Below are 24,890 nucleotides of genomic sequence, written 5' to 3' on the forward strand. Positions count from 1 at the left end.
TGCATATGGTGTATTTAGAAAGTTTCGAAAATGGAAAACTTCCTCCTTCCTTAACTCAAGGGTTGATTACATTGATACCTAAACCTCAGAAAGACACGTTGCTGTTAGATAACTGGAGACCTATCTCACTCCTTAATAATGATTATAAAATCATTGCAATATGTCTAGCTAAAAGATTAAAAGAAGCACTCAATGACATTATTGATGAAACACAGTCTGGTTTCATGACTGGCAGACATATAACAAACAACATAAGGCTTGTACTTGATATTTTGGATTATTCTGAATTCATTCCGGAGGATAGTTATATTCTGTTTCTAGATTTCTATAAGGCTTTTGACTCTCTGGAACATGACTTCATGTTTAAGGCCCTTGATATTTTTGGTTTTGGGGATGTTTTTAAAAAATATATCAAAACTCTATATGCAAATGCCAATAGCTCTATTAAACTTCCTTATGGCACTACCAAAAGGTTTAACATTGATCGTGGGATCCGTCAAGGTTGTCCGATTTCGGCATATCTCTTCCTTCTCCCTATGCAATTATTATCCATTCACTTTAAAAAGAGTAATGTATTGGGTCTCTCGGTATTTGGTAGAACACTGTCAATTACCCAGCTGGCGGATGACACAACCCTATTTCTAAAAGATAAATCCCAAATTGATGAAGCAATCAAAGTCATTAACATCTTTTCTTTGGCTTCGGGTCTCAAACTAAACATTTCAAAATGTGAGCTTCTCCCAATTAAAAATAGCACAGATACCATTATTTCAGGGGTACCGGTCAAACACAAAGTGAAGTATCTCGGTATTATTATTGAAAAGGACCAAAATTCTAGACTATCTGAAAATTTCGATCCCCTCATTGCTTCAGTTGAACAGAGATTTAATCTTTGGCTTCAAAGGGATTTGTCCATCGCTGGTAGATCATTAGTAGCTAAAGTTGAAGGTCTCTCCAGACTTATTTATACGGCTATGGCGCTCGATGTCTCAAAAGTCCAATGCAAAAGAATTGACAAATTAATATTTGACTTTATTTGGAAAAAGAAGATTCATTATATTAAGAAGAATGTTATGATAAATACTTTGTGTGCAGGGGGCTTTAATGCTTTAGATTTCACCTCCCTAAACTCATCCTTTAAAATCAAATGGATCAAACTCTTTCTAAATAATCCCAACTCAATTTGGAACTTTATCTCTGCTCATGTGTTCAACCAAGTTGGAGGATTGGACTTTCTACTTAGATGTAACTATGGTATTTCCAAGCTCCCGATCAAACTATCCAATTTTCATAGTCAACTCTTACTATCCTGGTCAATGTTGTACTCACATAATTTCTCTCCCCATAAATATTTTATTTGGAACAATGAAGATATTAGATATAAAAACAAATCCTTATTTGTTAGAAGATGGTTTGATAATAAGATTTTATTAGTCAATCAGTTATTAAATGATAATGGTCAATTATTTAGATATGAAGAATTTATTTCAGTATACAATTTTCCTGTTACCCCCAAAGAATACTCCATTGTATTTGATGCGATACCAGATGGTGCTAGGAGGCTTTTGTTATCTAGTCCAAAAGGTATAAATTGTAATCTCCCAAGTCTGAATCCCCATGATTTATATATTGGTAATCTGTGTCCATTACTGAGTGATAAAGCTAACAATCGTTGTGTTAGAAATATCATTCAGAGAGATATTGTTTCCAAACCTGCTGCAGTCTTCTATTGGAATAATTTATATAATGATATTGATTGGAAGAATGCTTGGATCCTACCAAGAAAATTTATTATTACGAATAAAATACGAGAGGTTACACTTAAAATAATGCATAGATGTTATCCTGTCAAAACTAATTTAATTAAGTACAAGATTGATATTGAGGCACACTGCTCCTTTTGTAAAGACTCAGATGAAACAATATCTCACTTATTTTGGGAATGCACTTTTAGCCATGTTTTTTGGATTGATCTCAATAATCTCATAAATAACAAAATTGACTCCTCTATGAAATTTACTGTTCAACATGTATTATTCGGACTTTCAAAAAAAGATATTTTTAATGTAGACAAATTATATATTGTGAATCTTCTTGTAATTCTTGCTAAATATCATATTCATTGTGCCAAATTTGTAAACCATCGTCCAAATATTACTATTTTCAAAGCTATACTATCTTCCTATTATAAAACTATAAGACATTGTAAAAACACTAAAGCTATCAAAACCAGAAGGATATATGATAAATTTATTAGAGACTTATAACCTCGAGCCTTTTCTTTTTTTTTTTTTTTTTTTTTTTTCTCTTCTGATGACTGATTCATATGATGTATGATTCCTTTGTGACTACCTTTGTCCTTATGTTTATAGTTGTACTGTTGATATGTATCAAAAAAAAAAAAATAAATAAATAAAAATCTGCTCCCGAAAAAAAAAAAAAAAAAAAAAAAAAAAAAAAAAAAAAAAAAAAAAAAAAAAAGAGCTCTTCTCCTTTTCCAAACTACGCCATTCTCTCAAGATGGCGGGTGTTGTTGCGAAGAAGTGTCTCAGTCCTCTGACTTTCCTCACCAGGAGGCTTTCTGCTCCGGAGTTTATCACTCAGTGCTGCTATCACAAGAAGGTAAAACACCTCGAGTGCTTATGCGTTACATTAAATGGAGCCGGGGTCACGGTGCTACGGTGCTGTAGCTGCTGGTTAGCTAATGTTTATATGTATTTCAGTTAGCTTGGAGTAACTAGGTTAACGACACAGCTTAATATGAGTATTATAGGTAGAAAACTGTTTTTCTTTTATTCAAAGATGGTGTTGGTTAGTGCGTAGCTAGGGGATAACCACATGAAGGTCGCTTACATGTGCAGGACAATTTCCCTGAAGTTACATCAGGCTGCTTTGGGTTATCTCAAGGTGGGTGTGACAGACAACAGAAATAGTTAACAATATTTGTTTCATGCTAGCTAGTTACCACGTTTAAGACCAGAATAGCTCTAATCCACCCTCCATCTGGGCACTGCCACAGTTTTAATACTCACATCCGATTAATAAGCTTTAATGGTGATGGAGCACAGTGTGCTAGAAAAAAGGTAGATGTTCAGTAACACCTGTGGAAAGGCTTTGTATTCTCCTCGTGAATCTAGTGTTTTACAGTTATCTAACAAAAGCCCCATTCAGATGTCCTTGACAAGTGTGATGCAACATTTGGAAATGGGGCTGTGGCAATTGGGTGCCATAGATTGTGTACTGTCTTTTGTACTTTTTCCTAGAAAGTACTGTGACTGTAGGTCATCAGCGGGTCAGCCTGATTCATTAGGTACACTGGTGAAAACGGATGCATTTTAATATAACCATCCTACACTAAAACTTAGCTTCGTGAAGATGATGTCATTCAGCATTTGTTTAAAAATAACAGAGAGAGCCTTTAATTCAGTTGTGTCTTCATTTTGGAGGTTTGTAGTTTGTCGTGCTATGTAAATATACACGTGTTTCTATAATTTGACTCTATTTTAGTGAGTGGGCTAGGGTAAATAACAAAAAAAAAACATTTGTGTGTTTAATTCAATCCAGTTTACAAGCTTACATACTCTATAATTACCACCATAAACTGAACATTATAACAGCCATGAAGGGGGATTTAGTGCAGGACTTTCATATTAGGATGCATTCATTTTCACCGTGTTGGTGTACCTAATATTTTGGCAACTGAGTGTATATTTGCCGTTGTTTGAAGATGTACAACAAAAAGTACACCCACCGATCGTATTCTACAATTCTCGTATAAAGTATAGTCTTATATTGTGATCCTGAGCCTCTAAATGTTATCTTGGTCAGAGTGACTCAGCAGAAACGAGAGGAGGGGGCAGGAGGAAGGAGCTGGTTCAGTGGACAATGAAATCCAGTCCTAATCTGTTTATTTCAGTGTCTCTTACGTAAGAGAGGAAATATGTAGCCGTGTGGCTACAATGCCAAGACTTATATACGTTATATATTGTAATAGGATGCAAATTGTATCCCAGGATGCTGCTGTCATCTGGCATCCTCTCAATTGTTTTAGTGCCGTTCATTCCTAACAACGGTGTGTATTTGTCTGAAGGTGGTGGATCATTACGAGAACCCAAGAAATGTGGGATCGCTGGACAAAAACTCCAAGAAAGTTGGGACCGGCTTGGTGGGCGCTCCAGCCTGTGGGGATGTGATGAAGCTTCAGGTATGTTTGTCACTAAATGTGGACGAACTGCAGCCTTTTGTGTAAACTATAAGATGTTAGAGCAGCGCTTGGAAGAGCCACATGCACAGCACTGACGTAGAATGGTCTTAAATCATATCCGTTAGTATGGCTAGAGAGCTTTTTCCAGTGTTGTTAGCATGAATAGTACCAGCTGCTGTTACTTTAATTCACTGGTTGTAATTTTCAGATATTGGATCATAGATTTGTTTAATGTTTTTGACAGATTGAGGTGGATGACGATGGAAAGATTGTGGACGCCAGGTTCAAAACTTTCGGCTGCGGCTCTGCCATCGCCTCCAGCTCTCTGGCCACTGAGTGGGTGAAAGGCAAATCTGTGAGTGGACACTTTTTTCTTCCTTTTTTTTTGGGTGGCGTTATGTTTCAGTTCTCTTATTTTTGCTTAGTTTTGCTCGTGTCTTGAAGCTGTGTGATGTGTTTTTTCAGGTGGATGAGGCTTTGCAGATCAAGAACACGGACATAGCCAAGGAGCTCAGTCTTCCCCCTGTTAAACTTCACTGCTCCAGTAAGTATCCATCGATCCTTTTCTCCGTAATCCTCCACACATGTACGTAGACTTAACCTCTACTTGTTCCTGCCTCAGTGCTTGCGGAGGATGCCATCAAGGCTGCCCTGGCTGACTATCGCCTCAAGCAGCATGACGACCAGCAGGAGGCAGTCAGGGCCAACAATTAAATGGGAGCGTTCTCACTTTGAGCTGGACGCCGTTTCCTTCCTGCCGCGTAGAAGAGAAGAAGCGGCACTCCGGCGGCAGCACCTCACTTTCCCGCAACAATGATGACGCATACCATCGTCAAACTTTCCGTAGCAGTGTTACACCAGGCTTTCGTTACTAGTCTGTGGCCCTTTAACCTGTATACTGTATCTTTTAGCCTGTCACGTAAACGCACAATGTCTGACGCACTGCTTGGGTTGTTGGTACAATGGTGAGCCTTATTTTCGAGATTGTTTTTATTTTGGAAGGTGTGATGGAGGTATGGATTGAGGCTGAAAAGCTGTGGAAGTATCCCATCTGCACCCTGAGCACTGACCTTTTGATATGCAGTTAAGCAAAGTGGCTTGAAACAAAGAAAGGGTCCATAAGTTTTAAGTGTAATTTATGATATTTACAGATGTGTCTTTGGTAGTCTGCAATAAAAGTATCAACCAGTCATGTTTTGTTTTGAGTCCAGTTTATTAACCATTTAGATAATCTGACCTGTCACTCACGGAAAAGCGAGACCGTTGCACTTGCTCGTCTGAATTAAATGCAGTTGTAGTAATGCTGATAGTAAACGTGTACAGTTGCGTTTATGGTAAAGTGTCTATGAAAATAAGATGTAAACCGAAGTCAATCCATGGTAGTGTTTTCTGTCTTTGACTAACCTTAAATGTTTGGAAAAACCCGATCCATGAGTCAGTGCTCGGTGATTTGCACAGACGCATTTGAGACCACGCACAGTTTACAGTAGTGGCCATATGAGGGAATGTTTAGGAGTTGGACAAGGACACTGTCAGATTTCAGAGATCCTTGAGCAACACAACAATCCCTCCAGACAAAAAAATAAATACTTTTGTAGCATGAAACATGTTTATGAAATAGAAGATTAGTAGAATATCTGGTCAGAGTGAACTCGCTGCTGCATGTGTCTCCCTGTTACCAAATGAAATCATGAGATATTGCAGAATCGCCCTCTAGAGGAATTTAGCAACTCTTTCTGCATTTGCTTTAATAAACCATTAAAAATCTCTCAGGGTTTAATGGACTAATATCCACCCTCGGGTTCAACAGAAACACATTCAGGCCTCAGTGTTCATTGTCGTTAGAAGGCGGTTTTCTCTCCTGCGATCAGCTGAAGCGTGGCAGAGTCATTGTGAATGTGCAGAGAGCAGGGCCGCAGACCCCCGCCAGTCAAAGGCTCTCCTGAATCCTCTTCCTCTGGATGAGGCCGCTCTGGAGGACCCGGCTCCGCGGCTGCTCCGCTGTCTGGAAGCTCACACTGCTCCTTTTCCCCGGGGGGGAGCAGTGGCTGCCGGTCCAAGTTGCCACCATCTGGTTTAGAGCTTTCCTCGGGAATTTGGTCTGCTACTTTCTGGCTGGGCTCGCTCCTCTCCGCGGCTTCGACAGATTTATTTGCCGTGCGCAGGCTCTTGGCAGCCCTCATGATGTCAGCCTGGAGCTGCCTGTGAGAGTCCACAGGCTCGGCCTCCTCCACAAGAGCGGCTTTTTCCTGCACTTCGTTGAAGGGTTTGGCTCCTCCTGTTTTGTCCCTGTCGTCCACGTACATTTTCGAGGGGAAGGAGGAAGGGTAATAGGCGTTGACCTTGCGCCTGCGGCTCATGACGATTGCCCCGCAGATGATGAGGAAGACGAGAAGGATGAGCGTGGTTGCGACCAGGATGAGGAGCATGTTCTCCTTCAGGAAGCTCACGAGCTGATTCAGAAAGGGCGCCTCCTCCGTGGTTGTGCGAACCGGGCCGAGGGTCGTGGCCTGAACCTCGGGGGAGAGGTCGATGGTGGGCTGAGAGACATTGTTGCTGAGGATCTCGTCTTCATCTGTACTCCCCTCCATAGAGCTGAACGGATACACAGGTGTGGCGAGGCTGCTGCTGATGCAAAACACCACACACAGACCAATGCGGCGAAGGGCCATGGGGAGCATTGTTTTTCCTCGCGATCTGCGAACAACACCGAATGTCAGGACACAGTCTTCTGACTATCTGAATGAATTTCAGCCTAAATCCCAAACTGCTGATCCTAAGAGAGATAGCACTCCAAAATGAAACAACATTAAGGTTTATTGTTCGTTACTGATGTTGCTTTGTATTATAAAGTATCACGTCCAGTGTAAGCTGCAAATCGGACACTCGTTTAAACAGCTTTTTTACTTCCTCGTTGCACAGAGGATTCAGGTGAACCCTTCAGAGCTGCTGCACTAAAGGACCTCTGATCTGCTTAGCTCTGTAACTCAAATGCAATTTGTAATACATGCTGGGCCTGTTGAATGAAAACATCTGTGTAAGCTCTATCCAATCCTCCAAATTTAAAAGCATGCACATATTTCTGCAGCATTTCGAAAAAAAAAAAAAAAGTTCTGCATCCTTCATAACATATTTGCCCGTGCAATGAGCAGTTTCAAGATGCACTGAAGCTAGCCTAGTTCTAATATGCATGTGTTATAAAGTATAGGATCACTTTTTTGCACGCAGGGCATGCACATAGTAGCCAAAACCCAGAATCCTGCCTTAGATAAGAGTAAAACGTGAATATTTTGCAGGTTTTGTGAGTTTGGAGCGGGTAAAATAAGGCTAATAAAATAATAAAACGATATACATGTCAAGATACTGAAGCGCTACAAGAGAGGATCTGTTTTTTCGCAGACTGGGTGGACGAGCCCTTTAAACGCTGTTGATCTTTGCTATATTTATTTCTCCTTGGATCACAGTCAGCTCTCGGCTCAGTCTGTGTGTCAACTGGCAGCCTCTCTTGCACTTTTATCCCTATTCTCCTCCATCTGTGTGCAAGCTGGGCCACATGGAGAACTCTGCTCTCATCTGGACAAAAAAAAAAAAAAAAAAGGGGGGAGTTGGAATTTCTTTTTTTTTCTTTCAAATTAATCACCGTCTCACCGCAGACCAAATACACACTCCCTACACATGTCTGAGCAATCAGACAAATAAAACATGCGCGCATAAGGTGGTCATACGCACGCACAAGGACCAGATCTGAGAATTAAGTTAGAAAGCAAAATAAAGGTCTTCTTGTGTTCCTAAAAATGAGGCTAAATATGGACTCTATTAGGCTTTAATAATCACTCCGTTACTTCCTGAGTCTGTACGCCGCTCTGAACTCATCATGAGCCACCCACTTCAAATGATCATGTGAGCTAACATAATGTCAAGATGCTCCAGCGTCTCAAGCGTGCGGCATTCAATGGAACATGTAAATTTACAAGAAAACACATTTCACTCACCATGTACTGAGACAGAACGCAGGTCTCTGCCGAAATCCCCTCTGTTGGAGGAGGAGTGAAACCAGTCAGGAAAAAGTGAACTTACAAAGAGCGCTGCAAAGAGCTGCAAATGCTCGGGGAACCACACACCAACTACTGTAGTTTCAGATTTCAGAGTGGAGGTTTGTCTGGATGGTGGCGTAAAAAAAAAAAAGAAAAGAAAAGGAGATGTTAACCATGAGGACAAATCCCTCCTTCTGCCTTTTCCACCGTTCTCCTCCCCCTTCAGATTCCCCGAGAGTGTCTGGGCTCTCCGGCCTGCGCGCAGATTGTTCTTGTTAGGTAGGAGTTTATAATGTGCTGTGGGGGCAGGGACCTCTTCTCCGCTCTCCTGTGTGGCTGACTGGATGTGCAATAAAACCAAAAAAAGTATATAAAGAGCACGGAAGCAAACCTTCAACGCAATGTTTTCATCAGAAGTAGCTTCTGACTGACAGCCCGGCCTTCTCTTAAACTCCTCAAGCTCCTGCAATGATGACAAACAGCAAACCTCTTGGGGTAAAAAAAAAAGGGAGTCAGAGAGCGAGTGACCTGCTAATGAGGAAGAGGTTAATGTTTCCTGTGTGGACAAAACACCCGTAACAGCCACACGCACCGGAGACCTTTACAAACAATGTGTTTTTTATCCAGTGGCAAAGCAATTAAGCTCACACGGTGTGTGTGTGTGTGTGTGTGTGTGTGTGTGTGACCACTTTAGGGAGCGAGCGTGACTGCGTGCTAGTGAATGCGTTTTCTGGCAAGTCTGCTGTGTTTGTGATCGCCCAAGACAAGTCTAGCTTTATATGGTCATCAGGAGCACGGGGCGAGGTGCTGCATCCCACCAGGTTTACATTTGTCTCAGCTCTGCTGATCGTCGCCGGCGTCTGTTTCAGCTGCTAAACACGAAGAAGAAGAAGAAGAAGAAGAAGAAGGAGGAACACGGCCTCGTGGATCCTAATAAGCATTCAGGGAACTGTTTTCTCTTCACAGGAAGGGAAGTGAATATGAAACCCAGTCCAGGGCAGAAGAGAGGCCTTTTGTGAAGCCTTTCATAAATAAGGGAACTGAGTGAGTTCACAGAGCTCGTAGTTTTATTATGACTGTTTGCCATTTCAAAACAAAGAAGGACATGTTACAATAACATCAAGTTTAACACGGAAAATGTCTCGTCTGCCATTGTTCATCACTTTCGCTCTTTCGTTGAACATTTTCAGCAAATGAAACGAAACGCGGCGGTACATTCGTGGTCAGATATCCATTTGAGTGAGTAAGCAAGTGAGTCTGTAAAACCTGCTATTTTTAAAATAACCTCCTAGGATTGGTACAGCTTGTCCTGTGAAGGGTCGTGGGGTCTGCTGGAGCCTATCCCAGCTGTCTTCGGGCGAGAGGCGGGGGGCACACCCTGGACAGGTCGCCAGTCAATCGCAGGGCTCAGCAATGTCTTTATGATAAGAATAAATCATTTATTGGGTTTTAATGGAAATCTAATTTGTTCCCAGTTACTCATTTCTTTCCAGGAAAACTTGCAATTAGCCAACAACAGACCCCGTCAAATAAAACATTACAGAAAGGTTAAATAAGACATTCCTTTAATAAATTATCGCACACAATTGAGTTGAGCCACATTAGTCAAAGCCCTACATTCATGCTATGAAGCCTTGGGCAACCAGAGTAATTCTTGTAAACTGAACAGCGTCTGCAGAACAGTGATCCTGTCTCCAGGACCCAGCAAAGTGAAATACCATCAGGACTCAGCTCCGGATGTTTAAAAAAAAAAAAAAACACAGAAAAACACACTTTGATCACTCTCCTCGTCCTGTTTTCAATTCTCCGGTGTAAGATTATGCAAAGAGTTTAGTCCAAAACACACACCGCATTGACTGACCTCAACAAACGCCAGATATATTCAGTGAAAAAACCCCCAAAAGGACTGTTTTCAGTTTGGTGTGTGTTTGTGGTTTCCATGTCTCTTCCTCCCCAGAAATAGGCCGTGCAGTGAAGCTGAAACCGCCACCATCAAAGGGGAAGCATGAGATTATTCAAACATTAACTGTTTCCACATCACTGGCTATCAGACACGGACTGATGAAAAATGTCAGAGAGTGTAAATCCCTCTAAACGTAACGGTCGTTGTCTGGAAGGAAGCTGCTGAGTGTGAGGTTGTCCCCTACGTCCTCGTCGCTGTCTCCACCCGCGGGGAACACCAGGATCCCGTTGCGGACCGGGTTGCGTTGCCTTGTGTAGCTGTGATTCGTGTCAGGCAGCAGAGAAGAGATGCACATCATCTCTGTATCCTGCTTGGGTTTCTTGACCTTGTACTTCCTCGCTGACAGCTTGGCGCAGAGGGTGATGGTGGAGACCATGAAGATGGTGGCCAAGGCGGCCATGATGGCGATGACGATGAGGCAGTTCTTCACCACGCCGCGGGTGGAGCAGGGTTGGCCAGGGGTGGAGGTGCTATTTGAGCCTTTGCCGGGCACGGCTGTCGTTGTCATTGTCGGGACTGGCAACCTCTTGGGCTTACGAGGGATCAGGATTCCCACAGGAGTGGAGGAGTTAGCAGTGGTGGAGTTGTGAGGATCAGCCGAGACTGAGGCTGTTGAGTTAGAAAACTGTGACGTGGTCGTGTGGGCACTCGTAGCAGGAACGAACGGAGGCGTAGAACTAAGCTCTGTGCTGGTTTTGGGTGTCTCATCCGAGACATTGCCGTGCACGGCTGTCGTTGACGGCGTCATTGTTGGAACTGGCAACCCCGTGGGCTCATGAGGGGTCAGGATTCCCACAGGAGTGGAGGAGTTAGCAGCGGTGGAGTTGTGAGGATCAGCTGAGACTGAGGCTGTTGCGTTAGAAAACCGTGACGTGGTCATGTGGGCGCTCGTAGCAGGAACGGACTGAGGCGTGGCACTCAGCTCTGCGCTGGTTTTGGATGCCTCGTTTGTTGAGAGAGGCGGCGACGAAGTGGACACAAACCCAGATGTTGTCCCAGAGGGAGCGTTTGCAGTCACGGTGGTGATAGTGGAAGCTGAGGGACTGGTGAGGTTCAGAGCGTGGACAGGAGTCTGGGCAGACTCATTGGAGGTGGTGGAGGGTAAATCTGATGCAATGGCAGGCTTACTGGTGGATGTGGGCTGCGGACTAGATGCTGCTGTTGCCGAAAATGCTGCAGAGGCTGTCGAATTAGCCTTCGTCTCAGCAAAAGCGGTGGTTGGTTTCTGATCCTCTGTAGCAGCTTGTGAGGCTGCTGCACGGTAGGTAGATTCACCTGCAGCTGTGGTCACTGCTGTGGAGGTATGAAGCACGTGTACACCCGGGCCGCTAGTCGCTGCGGCTGCATTGTTGATGACAGTTGAACCAACCGTGCCGTTGTCTGAGCTCTTGGGTTTGTTGCTGACAACTGCCTCGTCGACCGCTCGACTTTCCAGTGTGGATGACACCTCTGCTGTAATGCGGGGCACTGTATCGACACTTCCACTTGTTGTAGCAACACCAACATCTGCAGATTTGAGAACTGGAGCCGTGGTCTGCTGGTTGTTCATCTTTTCGGGCTCAGCGTTGAAGGCACTGCTGCTGGTTTCAGGCGTGAAAGCAGTCACTGACTCCACAGCAAACAAAACACATATTCCCCATAGCAACGCCGGAAACGTCGTCTTCACGCCGAGGAGCGTCATTGTTGCACAAAAGATCTGAAAACCCCCAAAAAACAGGTTTAAGTCAAACGGCTGCGGTGTGGATACGGTGGAAAGACACACACATGCAGAGAAAAAAAATGTGTCATGTGTCGTCTTGCGAGTGTCATCTTGTGATGAAACAATCATGTGTCCTTTACCACACCCGCTGCTTTACACAGGAAAAAATAAAAATCACACTACTACTGCTGAATTTCCAAAGTAACAGTGATTAAGTTCTCTACATAAGAACTCAGGGTTGAAAGGGTTGAAAAGATCTGGCAAAGATGACAACAATCACTTTTCTTGATAGGAAGAAAACTGTGTGGATAAATCTGTCTCTTTTGGTAAAAAGCTACAAAATAAAAGCTGAACAGAACATTTTAATTTTAATTAACACTGACAGCAGATCCAGAAACTATCAGAACACAGAACAACATCGTCCCTGACATGTGCCATCGGCGACTCTTGTCTTACCTTGCTGCTGGTGAAACAGACTGCCGGATGTGAGGAAAGCGTCTGATAAGGCTTCAGCTCATCTCAGCGTCTCTGCGAGAACATCCTCACATCACTGACACGACAGACTGACTGCGGCACTGCTTGACAGAAGAAGAAACAGGAAACTACTGCATGTTCGCTGCAACATTGTCAGATAATTCAGGAAGACGCCTCCTTGTGCAACGCACACATTCGGCTTACGTCAGCCGCAGAAAGAAACAACTCCTGAGCGGTGTTTGTGTTTATTTCTGAAGACTTGCACCAACAAATCCTGCATTTAAGAACTTTTTTTAATCTATTTACAAGCAAAAGATGTGATTTATCTCACTGCTGGAAAGCTGAGTTCAGGTATTGCTGTGGTGGTTACTACTTTATTTAAAGCAGCAGGAAGTTCTCAGTTCTGTAAACTGTCATGTCAAACCCTTGTTCACATTTCTGTCCAAGTTTAAAGCGACACATCATGTCATTAAAGGTTAACCACAGATGTAGAAGATCAGGTTTAACTCCAGGTGTACGTGTTATATAGTGAATAAAATCATGTGTTGAGTGTTGAAGGATAGACTGGCAACAGCAGTCACACAGTGTTGAAACAGAAAATGTTGGTCTTGTGTGGAAATCATAACTGTCACTTCCTGTACTGGTGAGTCACAACGAGATGTGGTTATAAAAGGATTTGAGTCTTTTTTTTTTTTTTTAAGTGACAGATAAACTGTTTGTTTATCATGTTAAACGTTGTCATGCAACAAAGGGGGAAAAAAAACTACCGTGTGCTGAACGGCCTCCAACGCTACTCATATGTAGTGAGTATGACAAATCTAAAAGAAAAACCCCTAGAACTACATAACCGCATAAACGCACACACACCACAATTGTTTTTGTCAGTGGATGCAGCCTTTGGTTTTATTAGGGTACTCAGTAGTTTAGATAAGAGTCTAATCAGCTTGGAACATCTTGATGTGAGGATGCACAGATCAGGCATAACATTATGACCACTGACGGGCAAAGTAAAGAACCATCTTGTGACAATTCAATGTTCTGCTGGGAAACTTTTAGACCTGGCATTCATGTAGATGTTAATTAGGCATGTAGCACCCACCTAGACCAGACCAGGCACCCCCACCTCATAGCAATGACACTCCTTGATGGCAGCAGCCATCCCCAGCAGGATGCAGCCTGACACAGGCACACACACAAAAACAATTTAGGAACAACTCAAAAAGAAAACATGAAAAACAGCTCAAGGTGTTGACCTGGCCTCCAAATTCACTAGATCCCAAACTGATCAAGCATCTGTGGGATGATCCACAGAGGCCCCTCCCCTCAAAGGCTCCCCCAGTAACATTCTGTTGCCAGACACCACAGGACACCCTCAGAAGGCCCATGTCTATTCTCTGATGAGTCACGGCTGTTTTAGAGGCACAAGGGAGGCCGACACAATATTAGGAAGGTGGTCATAATGTTACGCCTTGCAAAAATTGTAATCTCCTGTGCACAACCCTCGTCATTAGCCTTCGTCTCAGCAAAAGCGGTGGCTGATTTCTGATGCTCTGTAGCACTCTGTGAGGCTGTTGCATGATGGGTAGATTCACCTTCAGCTGTGGTCACTGCTGTGGAGGTATGAAGCACGTGTGCACCCGAGCCGCTGGTCGCTGCAGCTGCAGTGTTGATGACAGTTGAACCAACCGTGCCGTTGTCTGTCTGATGAGTCACAACTGTTTTGGATACACAAGGGAGACCAACACAATATAAGGGTTGTGGTCATAATGTAGTGCCTTGCAAAAATTGTAATCTCCTGTGCACAACCCTTGTCCGTCAACCTCCTCCACTGATTCTCTCTAGGATTCATTTGAGGTCTGGTCTTCCTCTTTTTCTATTTTTTTTTTTGCACGTCTCCAGCAGAGAAGTTAAACTTAGTTGTTTTTTTTCATTTGAGATTTCAAATCAGACGGCAGAAGTGAAATAGTGCAAAACTGTACGTCTCCTCGTTGAAGCCAAGAATAAGGAAGAAAAACCGAAGTTTTAATGTGTAAAATCTTTATTATGTGCACAGAACTGTTTGTTTGTCAGGGGTTCGGTGAAACACGAGCTGGGTGAGTGGTCCCGTCCCAACACCAACACGCACTGGAGAGGCCAACGTCACCTTGACCCTTAACAGTGACAAGAGGCACCACTTACATTTTGCACAACATCTACACCAGAGAGATGCACCCTTCCCCCCCTCCCCTTTAAAACCCAAAATGTTGTTTTTTTTTTTCTTTTTTAAAGCCCAGAAGATCAGGAACAAAATGTTTTAGAAGGAATTCTTCCACATTCATAAATCTGATGGATATCAATGAGCAAACAGGTGGGAGGAGTTCAACGGCTATTGTTTAAAAAAAGAAAAAAAAAAAATCCAGCTACTATTATCTTTCTACCAGGTTGTGGCTGGAATGTACAACGGGAGAAAAAAGTAAATGTAAAAGCAGTGCATGAAACCGCACACAATTCATATTTGGCAACACAAAAAAGAACAATGGAAATACTGATGCTACATACAGTTGTTTGAGTAGTAACTTCTCATGAGAATGTTTTTACCACAAACAAAACAGAACAAAAAGTTAAGACTTTTCCTTCAACAAAGATGTCTTTTCTTCAAATGTGTACATGAGCTGCGAGAGTTCTTCCTTTTTCTCTGTGTGTGTGTGTGTCGGGGCGAGGTGTGAAACGGGAGACATGATGAGGAAAAAAATAAAGTTCATCTAGGAATGTAGGCTTGGTCTCATCACGGGGACGACGCCAAGCTCAATGAAACCGAATCTTGAGAGTTTGGCCGTGGCTGGACCCCGTCCGGTCGATTCTCTCCGAAAACAGCGAACGCTCCCGGTGAGGGGGGAGGGGGGCGGGTGGGGAGTGGGGGGGCCGCGTCCCTACATGGCGACCTTGGCAACCTGCTCCTCCAGTCTGGCGATTCGGCGGTCCTGAAGGATGACGCGGTCCCTGAGCGACTTGAACTCTCGGAGCACCTCTTCCAGTTTGTCTTCCATTTTCTGGAAAAAAAAACGAAAAGAAAGTTTAGACAAGTTATTTTTACTCGGCAAAATCCACAAGTGGCTAAAAAGGATTATTGTGAGAAATAACAGATTGGTACAGGGTATCTGCTTGAGCAGGCCTGTAGCTGTTAACATTTTCCTTTGCTTTCCAGTGAATTGTGCCAAATACCAAAGTATGTGCTGATACATAACTTTCATGAATTGTTCCAGCCATGATAATTACTGCGAATGGAGGGGAGCTGAAGTATCAGCACAAAGCTCAGCGTGCAAGGCTTGAAAGGCGAAACCTTTGACTCAGAGGAAATCATGAGCTATTTTTAAGACCAACTCAAAATATGTTAAAGAACAACTAAGCAACAGCAGACACTCACCACTGATGGCTGTGGAGAAGCATGCTTCTGCACGGTGGTGGTGATGGTTGCCGGCTTGCTCTCCGGCTTGCTCTCCAGCACGTTCGTCTTGACCACCTTCAGGTCCCGGTTCTTCGTGGAGACGTAGCCGTCTTTGAGCGAGATCAGGATGGGGCCTCCGTTCTTGCCGGCGAACCACTCCTCTGCCTCCAGGGCAGGATCGGGGCCAGCTGTGTCTGGGTAGAGGTCGTCCTGGAACAGATCCGACTGGGCAGGGGTAGAGGACACAGGAAATGTCACGGGGACAGGAAGACGGAGGAAAAATACTGAGGTGTGGACGCAGGGAAAGGAGACTGTCTATAGAGCAGCAGTTCCTTCTTATGATGAATGGATGAATGGACATACCTTACGTGGGACCGTCATGATGATTGGTTCGCATTTTCTCTCATGTAATTTGTAAAACCTAAAAGATAAAAATGTCAGAGACAACAGTTAGAGGAGTATCAGAGATGAATAAAATAGCAATTCAGCCCCAAACTTAAATAGAAGGATGTTTTTTAAAGTAGACATTGTACTTTTTGTACAGTTTATTTTAATCTGAAGCTTGTTTAAACAGACAATTAAATGGCAATGAATTACTTTTTTAAGCTTAAATGCCCCCATTGTCCATTTTCACCTTCTAAATTGTGAATGTTGTGAACAACAATCATCTATGACCTTAAATTAGTATTTTGCTCATTTCCAGCGTGAGTGCAGACATTAAATCTGGGTCAGCCACAGAACCCACAGGATCACCTACTAGCACGTAGCAAACGCGGCCTGCTTCAGTACCTGGCGATTTCACACTTGTTGACGTCCAGACCTCTTTTGGGCATATATCCCATTCCCCTCTGGGGCTCCTTGGTGGAAAAGGTGTTGAGGTAGTGAACGAACGGCGCCTCGTCCGTGATCTCAAAGTACCGAATGCTGCTGTCACCCTGAGGACAAACCCAAAGATAAAATGTGAGCTTTGCAATCTAAAAACCTGAAAAGAAAACAGTAGTATTTTGTTTTTGTTTTGTTTTTTAATTAAGAGGCTGCTTACCTTTCCACACAGGTAGACTATGTTGGTGTCAGGGTCATAGAAGGGCAGCAGAACTCCATTACTACTGTCCATTTCTTGAACGCATATCGGCTCATCCATGTTGTCCTGGAAACAAGTCAAGTCAAGTCACAGTTTAGAAGAATCTTAATTTGTATAATATGCGACTTAATAATGAACAACAATAAACTGACTCTGTGATAACACAACATTCACTGCCGCTAATTAGATCTGGCAAAGTTAATGTTTGAATTTAACGCCCCCAACTGGAGCTGAGGTGGTACTGCTTCAGAATACAGAGAAAATTAAAAATGTTTCCCTTGGGGTTAAAAAATAAGGGAGAATCGTCTCATGTCACAATCAATAAGCTCTGAAAAAACTCATGGACACCACTGACAGTGTTTTTATATAAATCATGTACAGGAATCTAAAAAGAAAATCACATTAGCCACAGATAACACAGTCCTAAACGTGACGCATCGGTTAGATTGACCACAACAACGTACAGCTTTCCACAGGGCTAGCTGGCGCTCGCTCATGCGGCTGAATCCGGTGGTGAAAATGTTTCCATCTGCTAAAAAGATCGCTCTCATTGGTCGAGCTCCCTCGTGAGCTTTGTCCTTCTCCTAAAAACAGAAACACACTTGTCAGACTGGGCAGCCGTGAGCTGTGGGCTTCATCTGTGTTGTGTTTATGGGAGAGATTATAACTCATGTGAACCCTTAAACCCCCCCCCCGGCTTTCACTTACCGCCACTATCTTCTTTTTACGGGGGTCGATGACGCGGACCTTCTTGTCCTTGCAGGCGGTGCACAGCAGGCTGCCGTTGCGGCTCCAGCTGACACTAAAGATAACGTCAGGGTGCATGTCCTCCAGGTTGATCATGGCCTCTCCCGTCCCCACATTCCAGATGATGATCTGGTTGTCACACCCTAAAATGGGCACGCACGGGGGTCAGCGCACGCATCTCCTCTGTCTGAGTTTATTTTCGGCACTATACATCACACAAAGCAATGCAAAAGCAGACGCTGAGATAATTGGTCGGATTTGGAAAACAGCTGCACGCCAGACTGGTGTAGCCAGACTCAATTCTCAACAGAATATCAGTCTGGTATGGACCGTTAGAGAAAAAACTCGGATACTCGGATGACTTCTTAACTGTCCATCACCAACAATTTGATTGGTCTGGCAGATCTTTGCAAGCTCCCTGCCCAAATTCTTCTTTTTCATGAGAAATGAGGTCACCGAAAGCTTCACTCAAAGGTTACCTGCACTGAGGAGGACGTTGCGAGCGGTGGGATGCCAAGACACAATGCCGACCCTTTTGGAGTGGCCCTCTAACACGACCACAGGCTCTGAAAGGGGAGTCTCCATTCCATTCTCAGGAATCTGCCACACCTAAAGCAGATTAAGAAAATTAAGACCTACAGGGAGATACACCTCAAGATATATCTAGTGTTGTTTTTCATACACATAAAAGCGTGATGCCCAAGATGCCAAATCAGAGGTTGCAGATTGAAGTGTATTTGGGTATATAAGTGCTACTCTGTTCAACAGCATAAACCTAATAAACCGGTAAAACATTCAAAGCTCATGTGACCGGCCAGAGATCAACCGTGTCCTTACCATGACTGTGCAGTCCTCCGAGCCGCTAGCAATGACGAGGTCGTTGTGAGGACACCAGTCGATGTCCAACACCGGGCCCGTGTGACCGCATACTGTCGGGTAGACCTTGTCTATGCGGCCGGTCTGCGAGACACGAGATAAGTTTACATTGCAAAGAAGATAAAAGGTGTGAGGTCAGGCACGGCAATAAAAGTCCGACTAGCTGATATCTGCTAAGAGAGATATGAAAATAACAGACAAAACAGGGTTCATCGTTGTGTTACACAGAAGTTATGTCTAGTCTTGTGCACGACACATTTTCACTCTCCAGCCCATTGCACACATGTCTGGGTAAAAAAATAAATTCTGAACTTTTGAATAAATACATTCAGACATCCTGTCAGACATCTTGTCACATTTAATGTTGCAAAAGCTGCAAAAAGAGGGCCTGTCATGTTCAAAAACTGAATTAATTTGTGGTTTTCGACCAAGACAAAAGAGACTAAAGAGACTAAAGAGCAATGATCGGATTCCAACTTTGATTTTCTGACACACAGGGAATCTGTTTTAAGCTTTGCCCTGTTATAACCCAAAATCATTTTCACGTGTGGACAGGGATTATTATTATTATTATTTTTTTTTTTACAGTGATGACTGGATCTATTATGAACGTCATAAAAGCTTCTCCAGATGTGGGATATTGCGCTGTAAATACAAATGAATCAAACCAGATTGCCCAAAATAATCTCAAAGCACCCATCTTCTGTGTGTCTGTGTGTGTGTGTTCACTGAAGCGACGGTAACGTGATAAACACACCGCATGCCTCCACTGCCAGGCAGATGTCAACATTGATTATCCATGTTTTTTTTTTTGTTTTTTTTTTTTACTAGAAATATGGGCCTCGGGGAACAGCAAGAGAGCATCACAACAGCAGCGAAGAGCATTGATTCATCGCATGTTCCAAAAGCTGCACAGCAGATTTGGATATGCTCTGAATCTGAGTATTAAAATATGTGCTGCACAGTTTACTAAAGCCAGAATTTACAACAGCCAATACTGTAACTCAGTCACAGTCAGGCCTGCTTTGGTCTATATGCTAACATTAGCATGCTAACACAATCCCAGGGGCTAATATGTTGATGTGTAGGTATAATGTTGAGCATGATCAGTTCAGTAATTTGGTTAGTTCTCTTATGTTATATAGCTAAAGATGATAAGGAAGTCTTTTGTGCAGGTACTTGGTCCAAAAAAATGAATCTGATCATGACGCTAGATGTAGAGCTATGCAAAATTTCTACAGTTTATATGAGCGATACACCAATGAGCGCATCAAATTTCAAGGCAGCCCATGCATTAGTAATCAAGCCATTTAAAAGCCATAAATCAATCTGCACTGAAGTCATCAAGATACTTCCTCTGGGGGCCGTGAAAGCCTGCTCATGGTTTCAAGGCAATCCATCGTTGCTTGGTTGGGATATTTCTGGCCGGATCAAAGCAATGAACCGACATCCCAGAAGAGCTCGACGTGGCTCTTTTTTCCTGTTAGTTCTTACAGCTGCCGTGAGTAGTAAACTATTAAATATAAGAGTTGGATATCTGGGTCTGGGTATTAATTGCCACTTGGAAGTGAAATGTATTTAAAGTTTAAATGTGATTAACTTCAATATGACACGAGGCAGGCTTTATATCACAATGATGCAAAGCAAGTGTGCACAGCTCCAGCCTTGAAGCCTTGAAGATGTCTATTTTAAATCAAACTATTTTCTATTGGCAGACAAAAAAAAAAGTAATGGAAGTAGGAAGAACACCTCACCTTTTGTAAAGGAAGGACGAGAAAGGCTCCACCCCCGCTGGCGTCTATGATGATGGCAACGAACTTGGGGTTGACGGCGCAGAAGGAGCTGTCCCATGTGACCCTGGACACTCGGATGTCATCGTAGCACTGGTCGTTCCTCACGGCCTGACCGAACACATGACGGAACTTGCTCTGTCGCACGACTCGCCGCAGCATATCTGCACAAACAAGCGTAAGCACAGTGAGACGGAGCGGTCGTGTGTTCTGCCTACAAATGTCCTCATTAAAAACTCTAAAAAAGAAAGTATAAAGCGGCGCTGAAAGTGACATTTTCGCGCGCGGATGTACGGAAAACAAGCATCCATCTGAAGCACGCAGAGAAAACCTTGAGATAAATTTGGTTCGGTGCCAGCGCGCTCTGTCTCATCTGAGATTATGCTTATTAACTGTGACTGAGCAGGCGGAGGAAACAAGTCGGCTCTATCTACGGGCCAAAGCTGGAGGTAAACTGTACAGATGACACATTTTCCTCCAGCTGTGTTTATCTCCTTATCTCTGAGTAATTTTCCAGACTTGTGAGAGACCAGGAGAAAAATCCCAGGTTCTGTAAAGGTTGTTAGACTCAGGCAGATTTCAGCTAAATTAGCCCTCGACTAACGGATATTTAACTCAAGAAATCAAACTTGTGGCACGGTGTCGCTTTGCAGCCTGCTCTAACATTTTAGAAAGATGTATTTGAACATCACACTTGGTCAAAATGGGCAGTTTACTACTTTTGGGTAGACATTTTAAATGAAATTCAAAGTCCTGTCCACGGAAAACGCAATATTTTAGGGCGTATTGATCAAGATGCAAGTGCAAACATTCAGATGCGTCATTCCGCATGTTTCATTTTTAAACTACTGCATCAGTTCCTGCAAACACACCACAGATGGTCTGTTGTCGCTCAAGCTCGTGGATATCATCTCAGCCGTTGCTCCACACTGAATGATGATATTTTGGCTCAGCATATATCTTTAAGGATGTTTTTCCTGTTTCATTTTTAGCGCACATTTCTGCCTCAGGAAAGGTCATCTTTTACAAGTGGAGTTCAGTTCTCACAGCAGGTTGGCTTATGAAATGGGACTATCGCCTTCAATAGATTTATACTATTCTAGTGACACGCTTCATTGTGCGCTTATGGGGAAAATATAGCGTCTGGGGGCGACAATTAAGCTGCCAGTCTGAGGCGACATGCAGAGTCATTATACAAGCTGCAGGGGTTTTCTCCAGCAATCCACAGGTCTGTCATCGCACCAAACCGCCTGCCTCGCCACATTCAGCCACAGATTTTGACAACGGAAAAGCTGACTCACAGCCTTTGGGACCTAATATAGAAGCTAGGATTTTTCGAAAACTTTGCTCGGCGACACAGGAGCATATTTTATAGTCTGACAGAGAACTGAATTTAGGAGGAGCATTAAAATTGGTCTATAATTTAGAGCCGTCGTTGAATGGAATAGCTGCTTCGCTGGCGGCAAACCATATTTAGGAAGTGAGTGTCAAGTTTTTAAATGGTGGTTTAGGTAGTTTTGATTGATATATTCATTTAATTTAATATATTATTAATAACTGATGTTTAGGAACATGTAAAACGTAATTGCAACAATTAAAATTTGGCCAAGTAAGACTCAAGTTGCCACATAACTACGTAGGACTCTGTGTCAAGACTGTGTGTGTGTGTGTGTGTGTGTGTGTGGACAAACAGATCATGACTCATTAACACTTTTATCTAGTTCAGTTTCACCTAGTGTAAAGCGACACGTTTATTTTTATGGATTTATGTTACAATTTTATGATTCGTATATATTTAAATAAACATCTAGATATGCGAGTAAAAAAAAGGAGATGGGGAACACTGTGAAAACGTGCACCGACCATACAACCTCAGTTAACTTACTACGAGTGTGGTTCAATCTGAAGACGTCACGACGCACAGATTCATGCTTTTCATGCAACGCCATGCTGCATCTCTAGCTATTACTATCGGGTTCACCCACATTTTCGAGGTGGATGACTAGACTTCTAATGAATCAGATGCTTGCCCTGGACAATCCCAAGACAATCCACAGCACTGTACACACAGATCATGTTGCTGCAGGGCTGCACAATGCCTGGACAGCACTGGAATACAATTTTCGGCTCATCAGGACAGCGTGTACCCTCGGCTGATATCAGTGCTCTAGTATTCAGCAGCAGCAGCTACCTCCAGGCCCTTGTAGGCTTTAGTTGGTGCCATAGATTACAACCCTGCACAACAAGGCATTACTGAGCATCACGATGCTGGCCTGGCTGGTGGCAGTGCATTCAGGGCTTGGTATCGTAACGGCAGCTATAAATCAATGCACAACAGCTGTGGTCCGAGATTTGGAGAGGAGAATTTAGTGTCTGATCTCTCATATATAAATAAAGTGTAGTCACCAGCCCTGCAGGAGTCTGACTTCTTCTATGTCTCCCATTTTATCTGTCTGGACAAACGGGGCTTTAAGGGTGTGTCTGTGAAGCGCCACTAAATATGCAACAACTACCACTTTAGCTCATAATAATACCGGCATGTTGAATATTTAATGTGCACCGACAGGTCGTGTTCAATGGAGGCTGGAGGAGCTGCACTGTGCTAACGTTAAACAATGGTCGCTGGCTAATGTTAGCTGATGTTAGCACGAACCTCTGCATCCTCCCAGTTCAAGCACGTACGTGGCTACACATTAATATATTATACACAACCCGAAGTTCACCTGTGAGTTTACACCATCTAGTCTAATCTAGCCATTTTTAAACCATGTGGTAAACGTTGAGGGAAGGCTTTAAATGCTAAAGACAACTTAGCTAGCAGCTAGCTACGCTGCCCAACCGAAACAAGGGGGTGGAGATTTGTGTTTTGGTGAGCACTGCCCAGATGTGAGTAGCCTGAACGCGCCACAAAGCCCACGTTTATTGAAGGGTAACATGTAAATAAATAAGGTAAGATACGTAAAACAAAAGCTTAAAGTACACGTGAAGGCGATAATCGTGTAAAAAAATGTTTCACCGCACTGCTAGGGCAGCTCGGCAGCTGTGCCGGGGGCTGGTCCCGTCTCACACAGCGGCGGACACTGAAACGTTTCACGGCGAGCAAGGAGGAGGGAACCGGAGGGGTGTGTTTTTTCTTTCAAAAGTAAAAAACGCATACACATTTACTAACGGTACAGTGTTAGTGCGTACAGGCCCAACGCTTAATAATTTGCAATTTCAGCCCACTAGTGTCTCTTTGCGTCCAAGCTGCTGTTGGGTTAGCATCAGCTAAGCTAGCTGCTAACTATTAGCTGCGGTGGACCGCTGCCAGCTGACGCAAGTGCAGATATTTCCACCCAAGGATTTTGGCTGCTCCCATTCTCAAAGCCATCCAGCGAGCTACATGGATGCTGCACAGCCCCGGCCGACGGATCACACGCAACATAACATACATGCAAAAAAATAAAATAAAAAAAAACACTTTTAAAAAATCTTTCTTACCTCCTAAACCTATGCAAGATTCTCTTACGCACGGGGGTAATCAATCACAACACATGAATCTGGTAGTTTAGGCGCGCCCTTCTCCTGCAGGACGTTGCTCTTGTATCCCTTGTCTCCACACACACGTAAAAAAAAAAAAAAAAAAAAATCCCAACTGCAATGCTCTTATTCCTTCGCTTCGCTGCAGATTTGTGGCCGGAGACAGTGTTTTATATCTAGTGGTATTTCAGGATGCCCGTGTAGACCAACAGAGCATCTCCTATCCGCTCCTCACCTGCGAGAGACTAGCAATCTCCTTTTCTCATTTCGTTATTAAATTCAGTAGGATACGTTGACGACTGGCCACGGCACATGCGCAAAACGGAAAAGTCAGATTTCCTTCTCCTCTGAATGGGGATGGGGCTGCTGGAAAAGCTGGATTCCTCGTGTTATCCACTTCACGTCTTTAAGCAGACGACACGAATCAGATTATTTTGTTCAGTTGTGCAAAGATATGCATTTTGTAGCCAGCAGCATCTTTTGTATCAGGATCCCTCCCCTCCCCCCTCTGTCCCATCTCATCCCATCCAGGCATGTCCTGCCTAAACACAATGAAGACCCCCCTCCCTATAGACTCACCCCTACACACACTCTTAACAAATCCTCTGTTTCAATTTCGGTGATTCTGAATTTTGTGGACACTGAAGTATTTGATTAAATGTCTGTGATCTAAAAACTGGAGTTTATTACAGTTTCACTTATTGCCAGATGCTTTTTAAGATGAGTAAATAGAAAATCTAAGATGTTTAATATGGGTCTTCATATTTTTTTTTCTTTGTACAAGCTACAGAAATTCAAATCTTACTTAGAAGGCTTTAAATCACATCACACTGTCTTTAATAAAGTCCAAAATGGGCTTCCATTATTAATTTATAACCCAATGCAAACGGGACATCCTAGATGAAAGGGTCGCAACAGTCATGGACTCACATATCAGCAGTGTGAAACAGCTGAAACCTCTGGAGACAAGTAAGTGGACCTCGGTTGTTATTGGATTTTTTTGTAGACCCATTATAGGAGACTCTTTTTGACATTTATTTTATCATATTTTCTTCAGATTGTGTGGTTTGTTCCTTGAT

General features: G+C 43.3%; 3 protein-coding genes across 3 annotated transcripts; all 3 read right to left on the reverse strand.

The window, feature by feature from the left end:
• Positions 1 to 5,504: 5,504 nt before the first annotated feature.
• Positions 5,505 to 7,064, reverse strand: tmem119b (transmembrane protein 119b). The gene has a single exon (XM_084571861.1). The coding sequence runs from the start codon at positions 6,883 to 6,885 to the stop codon at positions 6,046 to 6,048; it is 840 nt and encodes a 279-aa protein (XP_084427987.1). The 5' UTR covers positions 6,886 to 7,064; the 3' UTR covers positions 5,505 to 6,045.
• Positions 7,065 to 9,209: 2,145 nt separating this feature from the next.
• selplg (selectin P ligand) lies at positions 9,210 to 12,500 on the reverse strand. Its single transcript, XM_084571600.1, has 2 exons — positions 12,357 to 12,500; positions 9,210 to 11,897 (listed from the first exon to the last, which is right to left on the reverse strand). The coding sequence occupies exon 2, from the start codon at positions 11,880 to 11,882 to the stop codon at positions 10,329 to 10,331; it is 1,554 nt and encodes a 517-aa protein (XP_084427726.1). The 5' UTR covers positions 11,883 to 11,897; positions 12,357 to 12,500; the 3' UTR covers positions 9,210 to 10,328.
• A 2,098-nt stretch (positions 12,501 to 14,598) lies between these two features.
• On the reverse strand, positions 14,599 to 24,063 carry LOC311507425 (coronin-1C-A-like). Its single transcript, XM_084571750.1, has 11 exons — positions 23,773 to 24,063; positions 20,257 to 20,456; positions 18,464 to 18,586; positions 18,106 to 18,235; positions 17,588 to 17,769; positions 17,344 to 17,463; positions 16,841 to 16,945; positions 16,588 to 16,733; positions 16,162 to 16,219; positions 15,778 to 16,023; positions 14,599 to 15,403 (listed from the first exon to the last, which is right to left on the reverse strand). The coding sequence occupies exons 2-11, from the start codon at positions 20,452 to 20,454 to the stop codon at positions 15,284 to 15,286; spliced, it is 1,428 nt and encodes a 475-aa protein (XP_084427876.1). The 5' UTR covers positions 20,455 to 20,456; positions 23,773 to 24,063; the 3' UTR covers positions 14,599 to 15,283.
• Positions 24,064 to 24,890: the final 827 nt, after the last annotated feature.

The sequence above is a fragment of the Chelon labrosus genome (genome assembly GCF_963514085.1).
Source record: "Chelon labrosus genome assembly, chromosome: 22".
Classification (NCBI taxonomy): domain Eukaryota; kingdom Metazoa; phylum Chordata; class Actinopteri; order Mugiliformes; family Mugilidae; genus Chelon; species Chelon labrosus.